At 34.8% G+C, this 13,686-nt stretch overlaps 1 protein-coding gene, 1 long non-coding RNA gene, 1 other non-coding gene and 2 pseudogenes across 3 annotated transcripts; all 5 read right to left on the bottom strand.

Moving 5' to 3' along the window:
- On the bottom strand, positions 1-2,149 carry LOC104736969 (uncharacterized). Its single transcript, XR_015577350.1, has 2 exons — positions 1,744-2,149; positions 1-1,624 (listed from the first exon to the last, which is right to left on the bottom strand). It is a non-coding gene; the product is annotated as an uncharacterized LOC104736969 (long non-coding RNA).
- A 4,070-nt stretch (positions 2,150-6,219) lies between these two features.
- Positions 6,220-6,330, bottom strand: LOC147929757 (U5 spliceosomal RNA; annotated as a pseudogene).
- A 672-nt stretch (positions 6,331-7,002) lies between these two features.
- Positions 7,003-7,103, bottom strand: LOC147929756 (U6 spliceosomal RNA). Its single transcript, XR_015579104.1, has one exon. It is a non-coding gene; the product is annotated as a U6 spliceosomal RNA (small nuclear RNA).
- A 2,052-nt stretch (positions 7,104-9,155) lies between these two features.
- LOC147929755 (uncharacterized) lies at positions 9,156-9,837 on the bottom strand. The gene is made up of 4 exons (XM_087480708.1): positions 9,650-9,837; positions 9,443-9,540; positions 9,297-9,387; positions 9,156-9,246 (listed from the first exon to the last, which is right to left on the bottom strand). The coding sequence occupies exons 1-4, from the start codon at positions 9,835-9,837 to the stop codon at positions 9,156-9,158; spliced, it is 468 nt and encodes a 155-aa protein (XP_087336834.1).
- A 1,804-nt stretch (positions 9,838-11,641) lies between these two features.
- LOC104738321 (uncharacterized) lies at positions 11,642-13,013 on the bottom strand (annotated as a pseudogene).
- Between the last annotated feature and the right edge of the window lie 673 nt (positions 13,014-13,686).

The following is a 13,686-nucleotide window of genomic DNA, read 5'->3' as shown; positions in this document are numbered from 1 at the left end:
TAGAGAATTAAAAGTTTTATTTCATCAATGAAAAATAAAGCTAAACCACCATTAGATCCGTGGGGTTCAACGGTATACAATTTATTATAACCAAACTGATTCTAAAATTTTTGTAAATAAGAAAAACATTTCCTTGTTTCTGATATAAATAAAATGTCTGGAAGAAGCATGCTTCCTCCACAAATCTCCCAAGTAATCCTGTCATGTCTGCCCCAATGCCCTGACAATTCCAACTCAGTCATTTTCTTGATTTGACGACCACCCTAGCCCCTTCTGTTTGTTCCCCGCACCCGGAGGTTTAGACAAATCCTTAGCTAACAAACGTTTCCCAGGAGAAGCCATAGCCATAGCGACCATCCTAGGAACACTAACCCTTTTTAACATGGGGACTACTAAACCTCCATCTATGAGTATTTGGTTCCCCTAAAGTAATATCAGCCATAGCACCATTAACCAAGCCCAAATCAAGATCAACCGGAACTGAAATAAGAGAGGTACGTGGGGGACCATATGTGGCAATTTGATGGTCGGACCCCTGTTCCGAAATAGGCATAGCCTCCTTACCCGACCCATCCTCAATCATTTCCGAACCACAACCCTCCGGATACACACCATCCTCCAACAAATCGTCAGTCTCCTCCATAAATTACCTCTCCCCCAAGTCCTTAATAGACCCGTTGTGTGTGACACCCCCAATATCCGAAACAACCTGAGAATCGGAAACCACTTGCTCATCAATGTCCTCCTCCTGTAACCCCTTCTCAGTGACACTTTGTTTAGCCTTATACAAAGGCTTGGGCCACACCGGCACCAAACCCTTGTGGTTGAGATTGAATAAAGGAGCCTGCCCTAAAGAGTCACCATTTAACATATGTGATCTTCGCTGACCACCAAAACCACTGGACTCAACTGCATTGAACTGTTTCTTCTGACCCCAAACTGAACCATTAGACCTCTCTTGATGTCGAGAACCATAAGGACCGAAGTCACCAACACTAGACTCCTGAATCTGAAAATCAAGGGCCCTCTTAACATTCTTTCTTGGTTTCTCCCATCCACCTTCGTTATGATATCCTCCTTGTTTAATTTGTAAATGATGTCTTTGACCACCCCTCTTATCCGCTTGATGCTCCACAACCTGCTCACCGGACCCCTTTCGCAACTCTGGACACCCTCTCATTTCATGAGTAAGACGACAACTATGCTCGCTGAATCCCACCAGCTTCTCATACTCAATAGAAACAATGACCTCATCACCAGTATCAAAAGGGACAACCAGCTAGAAGAGGAGAGGATTAAAACCATTAACAGTCACACAAAATCCTCATCAATTTCCCTAAGTATACCAACCTTCTTAGCTATTGCTCTTAAAGTGGCAACCTCCTAAAAATGAGCTTTGCCTTTGTTAAGCGACAAATGAGCCATGGTGAACCACCAACAAAGCACTTGATGAACATACCAACGAGAAGAACACGCAAAACCAAACTGCACACCACTCTGGACAACAAACAACTCGCTAAATGATATGTAAGTGTGAGATAGAGAATGTGTGAGTCGAAGCAATCCATTCCAACGGATATATACCCCTTGTACAAACCACCAATCAAACGGAGATACTCGATCTCTGCCAGACCCAAATTTTCCAAAAACAACCAAACAAAATCCCATGAACACTAATGCAGAATCTGGAAATATTCACAATCCGAAGAAACAAGAACAACAACCATACCACCAGATCCTCACCTTGATACACTCGATCAAAGCCTCAATTGGAGAGATATGGATATCTCGACACGATGGCAATAACAATGTTAAGATTTTCAAACAAACTACATCATAGCTGGATAGAATTTCCCAAAACTAAGAGAAGAGAATAATGACAAACTGATGAGAGAAGTTAAAGAAAATAAAAATGCTTATTTGTTTTATTAAAAAAATAATAAAATAAAATAAAAATACATATGTATATCATATATGTATTGTATCGATGATGTGGTTTGCGGCTGAGGAGAGGGTGAATAGCGGCGGACCAGAGGGCGAGAGAAATTGAGAATATGTGGAAGAGATAAGACACATCAGCAGGTAATGAAGTATTACTATTGATAGCAGATAATTTTTTATACATATATAACTGAATCACAAAGAATTCTATTTTATTATTTTTAAAAGTGAACTTTTTGTAATTGAATTAAAATGGTGAATAAGAACACAAGTGCACCTATCTCCAAATGACACGTAGATTAGGTTTTAATATTTATAGGCGGCTAGTGGTGCTAGTAGGAAACAGTATAAATACGTGAAATAAATATTGAAACCTAATCCACATGTAATTTTGAGGTATGACCATATCTAAAATTATGGCTGTGAATGGACACAATGGGGACAAGTTGATTGCATAAGGATAAGTGATCACTAAGATATGAATGGAGACAAGGGATTTTGGATTTTGGAGGTATGACCATATCTAAAATCAAAAGAGGATTTTGGATTTCATGATCACTAAGACTCAGATGGGCAAGGGATTCAGCTGTACTCTAGACATTTTTATTTGTTTGATTTAAAATTCTGTTTTGGTTTTGATTCTCAGTTTAGAAGTCAGGACTGGAAAACGAGTGAATCAAGAGAAAGATTTGAAAAGAGATTATGTCAAAGGGGCCAAGAAAAAAGAGTTCGCATTATACAAGCATGCAATGGTATAAAGAGTAATAAGCCTTGACTTGGATGTTCTTAATTTAATTTATCTTGTCTCAATCACTTATGATTCTGGGTTTTTTGACTAACTAGCTCGTTTTTTCGTCAAAAAACAATGTTAAGATTTTCAAATCAACTACATCATAGCTGGATAGAATTTCCAAAAACCAAGAGTAGAGAATAATGACAAAATGATGAGAGAAATTAAAGAGAATACTCAACGATGGAGGTTTCCGGTAAGAAATATGTTTTTTGAAACCTCTACTGTGGAAGATTCTCTTCAACTTCTTTCATCGCCATCTCGTTATTCTCTGTTCTCCGTTTTTAGAAATTCTATCCAGATTTGACGCAGTTAAAACAAATCATACAATTTTCTTTTGAAGAAAAGACGAGTGAAGTCAGAAGACTTATGTTCATAAGTGATCCAGATTAGTAAATATAATTAAAAAATATCAAAGTGAGGTCTGATTAGTTTTTTATACCCTTGTTCGCTGTATAATGCCAACTCCTTATCATGTCCTCTTTGACTTATATCTTCAAATCTTTTTCTTGATTCACTCGCTTTCCAATCATGAATTTTAGAATCACAAAATAAATAAATAAATAAATGTTAAATCAAACAAATAAATATGTGTAAGGTTTTAGTTTCTTTACCTTTTTTTCATATCTCAATATTTCCATGTCTCTTTTCCAACTGAATCCTTTTCCGGTTTTAGTCTTGGTGATCACAAAATCCAAAGTCTTTTTATTTTCACCCGAGAAATTCATATAAACTCATGTTTCAGTTGCCATAGATTTTCTAAGGATCAATGAACTCAAGATAATTCAGTGTGTACCTCTTCCATTCCAATGGATCAAAGAGAACAATCAAGTCATCACGTTACGGCAAGGTGGTAACCTGTGGATGCTTTACCACAACTCAATCAGATTCAGCAGCTGATGCACAATTGTTATCTCTTAACACAAGAGAATACATTATTAATTATCTCCAACATGCTTGATGGAAGGTCACCAAAAGGGAAAACCTTCTTGTCTTGCCCATTTTTACTGACATCTTCTTTTGACCTACATGAAATACCACAACGCCTTAAATAGTGTATGTCTGAAACTGAAATTTATCATGGAGTCCTGGCCATGAGATTAAGATAACGTCCCATATACATTTCGACAAACAAATTGAAATATAGAAGAACGAAAAAAACATCTAAAATACCACAGCCATGCGTTAAAAAAACATGTCTCCCAAATTGAAAGTTATCAATTTTGGGAGTCATAGCCATTGCAAGATGCTTCTAGAAACTCTAGCCTGATTTGTTGTCCAAAAAAAAAATGTAATTTAATAGAATCACTGGCCACAAACTTCACTTAAGATGCATCAGAGAACAGATCAATAAATCAGGCTAGATTCTTTATTTAGTATGTAATTTTTGTTTCTAAAAAGCCAAGAAAATACTGCAAACGATAAAAACAAAAAAATCTACATTTTGAGATCCCCAAATTTTGTGAGACTACATTTTGAAAATAAATTCTCAGATTTAACAAACAAACCCTACACTATCTTTGATAGGTCTTAGAGTCCCCAGCCAAATCATGTACAAATATATTGCGACTCAAAGACTATAACCAAATAAAATACTTTGAGAAACCATTGATGTATATCATTTTCAATCTGAGAGTATTTAGAGAGATATATAGAGAGAGGGTTGACGTTACTACCGCAGAAGGGAAAACCTTCTTCTCTTGCTCATTGTTATTGACATCTTCGTTTGACCTACATATAGATTTTTTTTTTGATAACTTACCTACATATAGATTTTGATTAACATTTTCCTTCGGAGCCATAAGATCAGCAAGATACTTCAAGAAAGACTAGAACACACAGACACAAACACACACACACACATATATATATATATATGAGATTTAGATCACCAAATTAACTTAACATATGGGTATGCTTTTGGAGCCGTAAGACATGAAATACCACAAAACCATGAAGAATACTGTTTATTACGTCTTAGAAACCCTAAGTTTTTCGTAGTATCAGATCAGATAAATCATGCTAGATTCTACAATATGATATTTTTAGAAAACCCATGGAAAGAGACAGAACCTGAAACATCTTGCATAGGTTTAATTAACCACTAAAAAAAAACATCGTATACAGGTGTCATAAAACCCCTAAATTTGCTGAGTTTCTAGATCTCCCAACCTTTGCAAAATTGTCAGACAAAATTGAAAACCCAATTCAGACTTAACTGAAATTAACAAAAGAGATATATACACATAACGTGTTATAATCCCTAAATCTTCTAGTTACGATTATTAAAACCAAAGAATCGATTACGATTAATAAAACCAAACAACAAAACACTGGACCATGGTGGATTGGTCTTAGAATCCCAAAATCTTCTGATTCCCCTAGAGATCCTTCAAATCATTTGATATTTAACTTTTGTTGATAAGGCCAAAATCTGAAGCTTTCCTATTCGATCAGTCATTTTGAGTCACAATTATTGACACCTATATACTTAACATTTGTAGATAAAAATGACAGAAGTAAAAGTGTTGTCACAACAATTGACACCTATTAGATAAGGCCAAAATCTGAAGCTCAGTCTAATCTGACCATGAAAGATAGCAGATTCATTTTTAGATTTACAAATCCGATCCAAAAGATAAGGGTTTCCGACATATAGATCTCTTTTAGGTTGATCCAAACATGATTCGGACTACGCTGAAAAACATGCAAATATCCAATATGACATAAGAATTTTAGCCAAAAAGGTTTATATAAAACTATATATGTCACATGTACAAAATGTTTAAAAAAGCTTGATTTACAATAACAATTACAATTAGCTAAACTGCTATTTCTCTGATATTTAACGTTTTAAGCTGAAGGTAATAGTTCCAAGACTTAATGAGTGACATCTTTATAGAAAATTCAGATTAATATCAAAAATATGTTTTCTCTATCTAATAATTATCGAGAATATATGTATATTATATTGTTTTAAGCTGTTTGGAGTGGTGGGGTGCGCCAAAAGCCTTTGAAGTGGTGCAACGCATACGCTACGCGCTCAAGAACCCAAACAGTGAACTGCTATCACGGGCTCCCCCCCCTAAAATAATAGAGTTAATATCAAGCAGGACAGTATCCTCACATAACAGATATCAAACATATAAGAACAGATACTACAGGTGACAAAAAAAAAAAAAAAAAAAAAAAAAAAAAAAGAAAAGAACAGATACTACACTTATACTAGCCAAAAGGCCGATAATGGTATGATCATTTGGATTGTCCTACTCGCTTCCTTTTTATAGCTCCAACTTTGGTCTTCTCTTTCTATTGCTTGTCGATGTGAGATAATTCTCCTTTTTAAGGTGAAGCAAAACTCCACTTTCTCATACTCGTTTCTTGTAAATAATTAGTAATTAACATATATTTTTTATAGAAAGAAACTTGCAATCGGTTTCAAATTACCAACCAGGCTATGGATCGTTGAGTTTTGAACTCAAGAATTGATGGTTTTAAAACCCTTCCAAAAATAGGCGTATGCCATTTAGCACAGAGAACACACGGTATTCTTTAGTAAAAAGCGAAAGAATAGTTTGCTTTGTGCTCACCGCACGGCTCGGTAACTTGTTAGAAGCTCACACGAGAGATTTATATAGGAAGTGTATTTAAATATATATTTTGCTGCATGACTATGTGGGACAAAATACAATGGCTACGAAAGTGAAAAAAAAAACTTAAAAAGGGGAACATATCATACCTGCCATTGCGAACAGCTAGCCCGGCAAGGATGATCCAGCCGGCGTAACAATCCTCTACAGCTCCAGACACTCTAAAGAGAGTCGTAGCCGCCAATCATCCTTGCCATATATACATGGCTAATCCACCCGGGTCAGACGCCAGTCGTCTCCTTAGAACTCAAAGACACAAAGGTATAGAACAGATCCTGTTCATGTAATGTTGTGACCGTGGCTGCTCTCACTCTCTTCCCTTTATATTACGTAACTCTTGGCCTCAACACTAAGCGTGGGATACTTCTACTTGCAACTCTTTTTCACTAATTAATTATAGCTTAAGTTTTTTAATTCTTTTATTTTTTTGAGCTAGAACTACTAAAATTTTTTTATAGGTCCCTTTAGGGATCAATGGAATAAATACACGATTCAAAACTTTGTATAGTAGTTTTGTGGAGTTATATATGTTTTCTTCAAACACATCCCACGTGTCTCTACCTATATTTGATGCATGTTTTTGAATTTTATTTTGCCTGTAAAATAAATTTTTGTATTGGGTTGTATTGGGACAATTTCTCGATTTGTGAGTGTCATCCTTGCTCATGGGCCATGTTAATATTCTCTGTATCGATCTCCCCTATGGGACAAACCATGTGGTTCAAGTTTTGTTAAACCAACCAAGGTGGGATATTTTTCTTCTTTTAAAAAGCATACATTTTTTTTTTTTGGTAGGGTTTTAAAAAGCATACATAATAGATGATTAAGTTTACTAATATTCTCTTGGTGGGCTTTTTGTCCCTTTTAATTTTGTCCAATTGGTCTGCTGGATCTATATAGGATCGAAATTAGCCTTAGTTTATATTCGATTTCAAACATTAAGTGCAACACAAGTATTGCTCTTCCAACTCTGTAATTCTCATTAATTACTGATCGGTCTCGATTCTGTGCATTACGCCCTTTGATTAGATTTCTTTGGCAAACTTCGACCTCCCCCACTTCACACGCTCAACTCGGCCATTTTCTTTGGGGCCGCCTCCCCTGAATGAGCCTTGGGCCTCTCTAGGCCGATCTGCCTTCTTGGGCTTTAAGTCGGTTAGCCGATTTTAGTACCAACAATATCAACTATAGAAAATAATTTTTCATTACCTCTCTTCCTATAAATTTCAATTCTCTTATTTAGTCGTTTATTCTTTCATTTTTTCATCCTTTTCCACTAGATCTCAAATATTTATTTTTTATGTTGTGTTTTTAATGTTATTGTTATTGTATGCGTTAAAAAAATCAATTCAAATATCACGCTTAATTCTAAATTTTAATTTTAGAGTTTGTATGATATGTATATCTTACATTGTTTTTTATGTTTTAAAAGATTTATCTTCATTGTCTATATTAGATTAGCATCTTATAAGTTATTATTTTCACACTCTTCTACAATATTAACCACACAATAAGGTCATGAACTTGAAAAGATTCATCTCTAATTCTCTGTTTGTACTGTGGTTATCTCACATATTCATGTATCATTTTTAATATTTTATAATTATCAATATAATGATATATAAAGATCAAATATAACTATCTATTTTTAAAGTATATTTTGTTTTGTAAAGTCTATAAACTATATTTATAAAGTCAATATTGTTTTCTGATCCAATTGATAAATATAACGATCAATATAATATTTATTTTATTTAAATTTGAGGTTTTTGAAAACAAGAAGAACTTAACTAAACAAATTTGGTCTTTATGATTTAAGCAAAATGAAAAAATGATTACAAAAGGAAATAATATTTAACTGGGATTGAAATATATAAAAATAATATAATTCAATACCATTTAACTAAAAATCCTCTAAAGATGAAACAACTAGTATGAAATTTATCAGTAAAAAATAAATTGATGAGTGAAAAGCAAAAAACCAAAAACAAAAAGATAGAAGTTATCCTTGGGGTTTAAAAAATCTTTAGATTGAAGTTCATATAATTTTATAAGAATACTAATTTAGTTTATCACTTCAAAAGTAATATTTTCAATTTGAAAGATTATGTGTGAGTTTTAGTTTATATCAACAAAACAACCAAATCATGTGTAAGTTTAAATTTTGATTGGCCACTTGGTATTCCTTTTCTAAGTCAAAACAAATTAAAATATTTATTTATAATTAACTAACTTTATGAGGTATGTAACTCAATTTAATTCTACACTAGATGAATACCCGCGCTATGCGCGGGCTTATGGCTTACCATTTTTTTTCAACAATTTTTACTACTAATTTGTTTTTTATTGTAGAGTTTATCTACTTTTTAACTGTGGAAATCTTGAAAAATATAATTTTGATTTTGTTTTTTTTTAATACTTCAAATATGTTTTTTTTTTATTTTGCAATTGAATTATTAGATACATGCATCGACAACTTTGTTTTGAGAGCTTAAACATTTTACAATTCTATAGTTATTTATCAAGATTGCAGCTTGGTTAACTCTTTAATCTATATTTTGATCTTCTTTAATCTATATTACTTCCTTTCATGTTAGCTCTTCAATAGATCGAAAGATAAGTGCACTTTGGTGACATAGGTGGCCAAATCAATTCTTTCAAACCTCTCAGCAAGTCCATGAAACCGGGGTGACATATTAGCATTTTTGACAAGACCTAAGACCCCAAGCTTGAGCTGCTCTTGATCAACCAGAACGATTGTTGCTGAAGGTGATTTACACGAACGAACCCCAAGGGAGCTGCCACACTTTTGCCTCATTCGCCTCCCTTAACGACTGTAATCCTAGTCCACCCTCTGCCTTTGGTCTGCAAAATTATTCCCAAAAAACTTTTTCTTTGTGCATACTCATATCTACGCTGGACCAAAGGAAAGCTGAACATATCGAATTGATTCTGTCAATGCAGTTGCTAGGGAGTCAAAATGCAGCCAACCATAAGCTACATATACTGTAAAGAACCAAAGAGATAAGATTTAACTAACCTACAAATGAGAGATATTGACAGTCCATGATCCTATTTGCTTCTGAATCTGTTCCGTTAATGGCGACATGTCTGCAACGGTAAGCTGTTTGGTGACCAACGAGAGGCCTAAATAGCAGACTAGGAGATATCCAACATAGAAAGGTAACCGAGTAGTAATACACTAAGCTGTCAACTGTGTAATGATAGCCAAGAAGAGGGTAGATTTCTCCATGCTAATTTTTTTAACCATGAGAGCCTAGCAAAATTGCCAAACACCAATACAACCCCGTCAATAGACCGAACCTTTCCATCCAAACGAACCATGAGATCATCAGCGAAGCTCCAATGAGTGAGGCCTATGCTTTTGTAGCGAGGATAGTACCCAAACCGAGTTGTACAAGCTGCCTTGTCCAAATATTTTGTCAAAACCTCCATACAAATAACAAATAAATATGATGATAAGAGTGCAACCCTGTCTTAAACCCCAAAAACTTCTAAAATAACCCTCTATCTCACAATTCACTTGAACAAAGAAAAAGGTCGTGGTGACACATAACATGATCCAGTGAATGAACTCCGGCGGGAAACACATGGCATATAGTAATTTGGAAAGAAATAACCATTGAACATAATCGAAAGCCTTAGATATATCAATATTTATTGCACAACGACCGGATAAAGATTAGTTATGATAGTCCTTTACTATTTTTGTGGCAAGGAGAAGGTTCTCAGGCAGTAGGTGATCCTTTAAACGCCAATTGATTTCCTGAGATGATCTTCGGGATATAACTTTTTAGAGGATATTACAGCAAGAGATTAGACGGTAATCCTTCATTTATTTTGATTATAATCTTTTGAGAATAAGCACTAGTATAGTCGAGTTAATCCCCTTGGGGAGAATCAACTTTGCAAAGAGAGAATGCACTGCCATTACAAACTTGGTACCTATCAAGTCCCAGGCTACTTTATCAAATTCCAAGGTGAACCCATCGGAACTCGGAGATTTATCATTTGTCGTAGAAAATAGTACCGACTTAATTTTGTCCCTCGTGACCACACACGTAAGATGTTGGTGATCTTGTTCTGAACAGCGAAAAGAAAGCAGCAACTCCAACTCTGCAATTGTACTACCCTCAAAATCACTCGGAACAAACTTCAAAAATTTACGAAAATGCCTTTCAGCCTCCGCTTTGATCTCTTCTTGTTGTGACACCACTCTCCCATCAGGATATTCTATCTCTTTAATACCATTTATAGATGCCCGAGCTGTTACCGCCCTATGAAAAAATTATTTTTTTTGTCCTCCACTTGCAGCCAATGGAGCTTCGACTTTTGTTTAAGATATCTCTCCTCCAAGCCTGCCAAAAACTCCCACCAACGATAAGCAGCACTCTCCTATTCCATTGCTTCCACAATAGGACTAGCTAAATTCTCCTGCTGCTTTTGACTTAAAGTCTCATAGGCCACCTATATACAATTGACAAGATGACCCATCTGCTCCTTAGCTAGCTTCCGTAACAACAGTTTCAGCCCTTCAACTTGTTAGAGAAGCGAAATAGAGTTGATGTGGATAAAAACAAGGATTTCATCTCATGCAAGTAGCTGTCCACCATTGGACCGTGTTTAGAGCATAAAAAAAAAAAAAGTCCTCCTCCTGATCCTTTAGCTTAATGGAGCAGCTATAATCTGTTCGCTTTTATAAAAGGGATTGAGCCTAACATCCGCTCTCCATAATATCAAAATGCAACCCCAACTATTATACTCGTAATTCGTCATAATTGTCCAATCTTTGAATAAGCGACCTCCTCTCCTTAGAGCCTTCCTATCACTAACCCGAGTCTACAATAAACAACCAAATTGAAAATTCTTGTCTTCCACCCAATGTTTTATTACGAACTGTGTTTTAAATGGCGAGAGGCGAGGTGAGGCTAAGAAGGTGTGGCTTTCTCCTGGAGCCTAGGCGCCAATCGCCCATTGCCTTTACTGCATGAAGGGAATCTACACAAAAAACGTAAAGGTTAGTCACTGAAATAGCTCACTTACTCCTGCAAATGCATCTTTATACTGCTTATCAATGATTGCAAATACATCTTTATAACAAAGAAACAACCAATCCAACAAAGTTTTAAACTGAGAACTGAAAAAACAAAGAAACAACCAATCCAACAAAGTTTTAAACTGAGAACTGAAAACAAAACAAAGAAACAGCTAATCTAAACAAAGTTTTAAACTTAAAACTCTAAAAATCCATCCCATGATTCTCCTCATCATCATACTCAACATCTTCCACATCCACTTGAGTATCCTCATCTCCTCCTGTAAAGTCTTCTTCAATTTCATTCTAATCATCTTCATCTATCAAAGTCAGTGGAGTTGTAGAAGACCTTTGAGATGATTTTGGAGGAGGATTGGAGCTTGAGACTATATTCTTCCCTTTCTCAGCTCTACTTGTCGATTGTGATGATGCTTTTTTAGCTCTAGTAAGATAGTTAGGCTCATTAGCTCCAGATGCTTTGCTTACCACATCTCATGTTAAATCATCATCTTCAAACACTAGATCATATCAATAATAGACTCTTCATCCATTCTTCAACCAGACACTCATTACAATCATCAATATCTTCTAAGTTGATTGGATCAATGGTGTCTTTCAGCTTGTAACGACGTTGTAAAGTGCGATTATACTTAACAAACACTAGATCATTCAACCGTTCTTGAGCCAATCGATTCCTTTTCTTGGTATGGAGATGTTGAAACACACTCCAGTTTCTCTCACAACCAGTTGCACTACAAGTGAGACTAAGAACCTTAATAGCAAAGTCTCTAAGTGTTGGTGTAGATCCTCCATAAGAATACCACCACTCAGTTGGTGCTTTTAACTTCCATTGTCTTTTTGCCATGGGCAACCCAAAGAGTCGTTCAGCAGTTTTAAACACCGTCAACTCTGTGTCTATCTTATCTTGAGCTGCAAGTTCAAGAACCAACCTTTCAATAACATTGTAGAGACCTTTCACAACCTCTTCACAGTTCACCCCAGACTCTAGATTATACTGAAATTCTGGATTCAGAAAGTAACCAGCAGCATGCAAAGGATGATGGAATTGACAATCCCATCGCTTATCAATGATTGCAAATGCATCTTTATACTGGTCTTCCTTCTCATTGAAGAAGGTCTTAGCAATGGCCTCTTTAGCTCTATCCATGACTTCATAAATGTACCCCATAGCTGGTTTTTTCTCTCCATCAACCAACCTAAGAACCTTAACTAGAGGACCTGTCAACTTCAGTGCATACAACACGTTGTGCCAAAATCTGTCACTCATGATGAACTTTTTCACATTCATTGCTCCTAAATCCTTTGGCCACTTTGAATCATTCCATTCTTTAGAAGTTACAAAACTCATAAAGTTTATCCTCTGCCTGTGATATTGGGCAAGTGTGATGAATGATGTAGCAAACCGAGTAACTGCTGGTCTATGTAGATTTGCTTGGTTTGTGAATTTCCTCATCATATTCACAAGATAAGTGTGACTATAGATGTAGTCGTTCATGTAGATGCAGTTCTTGATTGTAGATTTTACCATAGGAAGTTATCCTATATCCTCCAACATGAGATCTTTTTTGTAGTATTTGTTAATTTTTGTTCTATAGAAAAAATTATATATTTTAAACTTTTTATAATAAATAATCATACCAAAAAATGTTGACACAAGTGTAGGGTTTAACTTTCACATCATTGCTATAAGAAATTCTGAGATTCATATTTTAGTTGCAAAAACAAAAATCTTTCTTTGACGTTATTGTTAATAAAAAAAAGAACAATATTTTATTTTAACAAAACTTCATAAATATAAGAAAAATTATTATGCATTCAACCTCACATTGCATACACTAATACGTTGCATATATTAAGATTCTGTTTAGGCAGTTGATACAAAAATTTATGAACGTCGATGAGCTTTTTGATTTTTCTCTTTTTTTTTTTTTTTCTTTTTTTTCTTCTGGTGTAGTGACGAATATTTATTAAGTCATAGTTCACTAATTTAAACTACAGTTTGCATGTAAATTTTGCCAATAAAAAAAACAAAATTCATTATTTTCATTTACCAAAAAATTAACTATTTTAGGTTCCAACAATTTTCTTTTCAGTTATATGCGTATATGATAATTTTGTGGTATATATAATGCCGTATATTGCCTTTAGTCTTTAAAAAATAATGTAATAAAAAAAAGTAAATAGGTTATGGAAATGATAAAATGTGACTGAAAAAGATTAGATTTTAA

The sequence above is a fragment of the Camelina sativa genome, chromosome 13 (assembly GCF_030686135.1).
Source record: "Camelina sativa cultivar CO46 ecotype springtype chromosome 13, ASM3068613v1".
Taxonomy (NCBI): Eukaryota; Viridiplantae; Streptophyta; class Magnoliopsida; order Brassicales; family Brassicaceae; genus Camelina; species Camelina sativa.
Note: the sequence above shows the minus strand (reverse complement) of the source record. Positions and strands in the feature narration are given on the sequence as shown.

What these genes read in the sequence shown, in the direction of transcription:
- LOC147929755 (XM_087480708.1), bottom strand. Translation starts at nt 9,837, where the DNA reads ATGGAGGTTTTGACAAAATATTTGGACAAGGCAGCTTGTACAACTCGG. An exon ending in AATTTTGCTAGGCTCTCATG is followed by an intron (nt 9,541 to 9,649) that starts GTTAAAAAAATT and finishes GATATCTCCTAG; the next exon opens with TCTGCTATTTAGGCCTCTCG. An exon ending in CAGCTTTCCTTTGGTCCAGC is followed by an intron (nt 9,247 to 9,296) that starts GTAGATATGAGT and finishes ATAATTTTGCAG; the next exon opens with ACCAAAGGCAGAGGGTGGAC.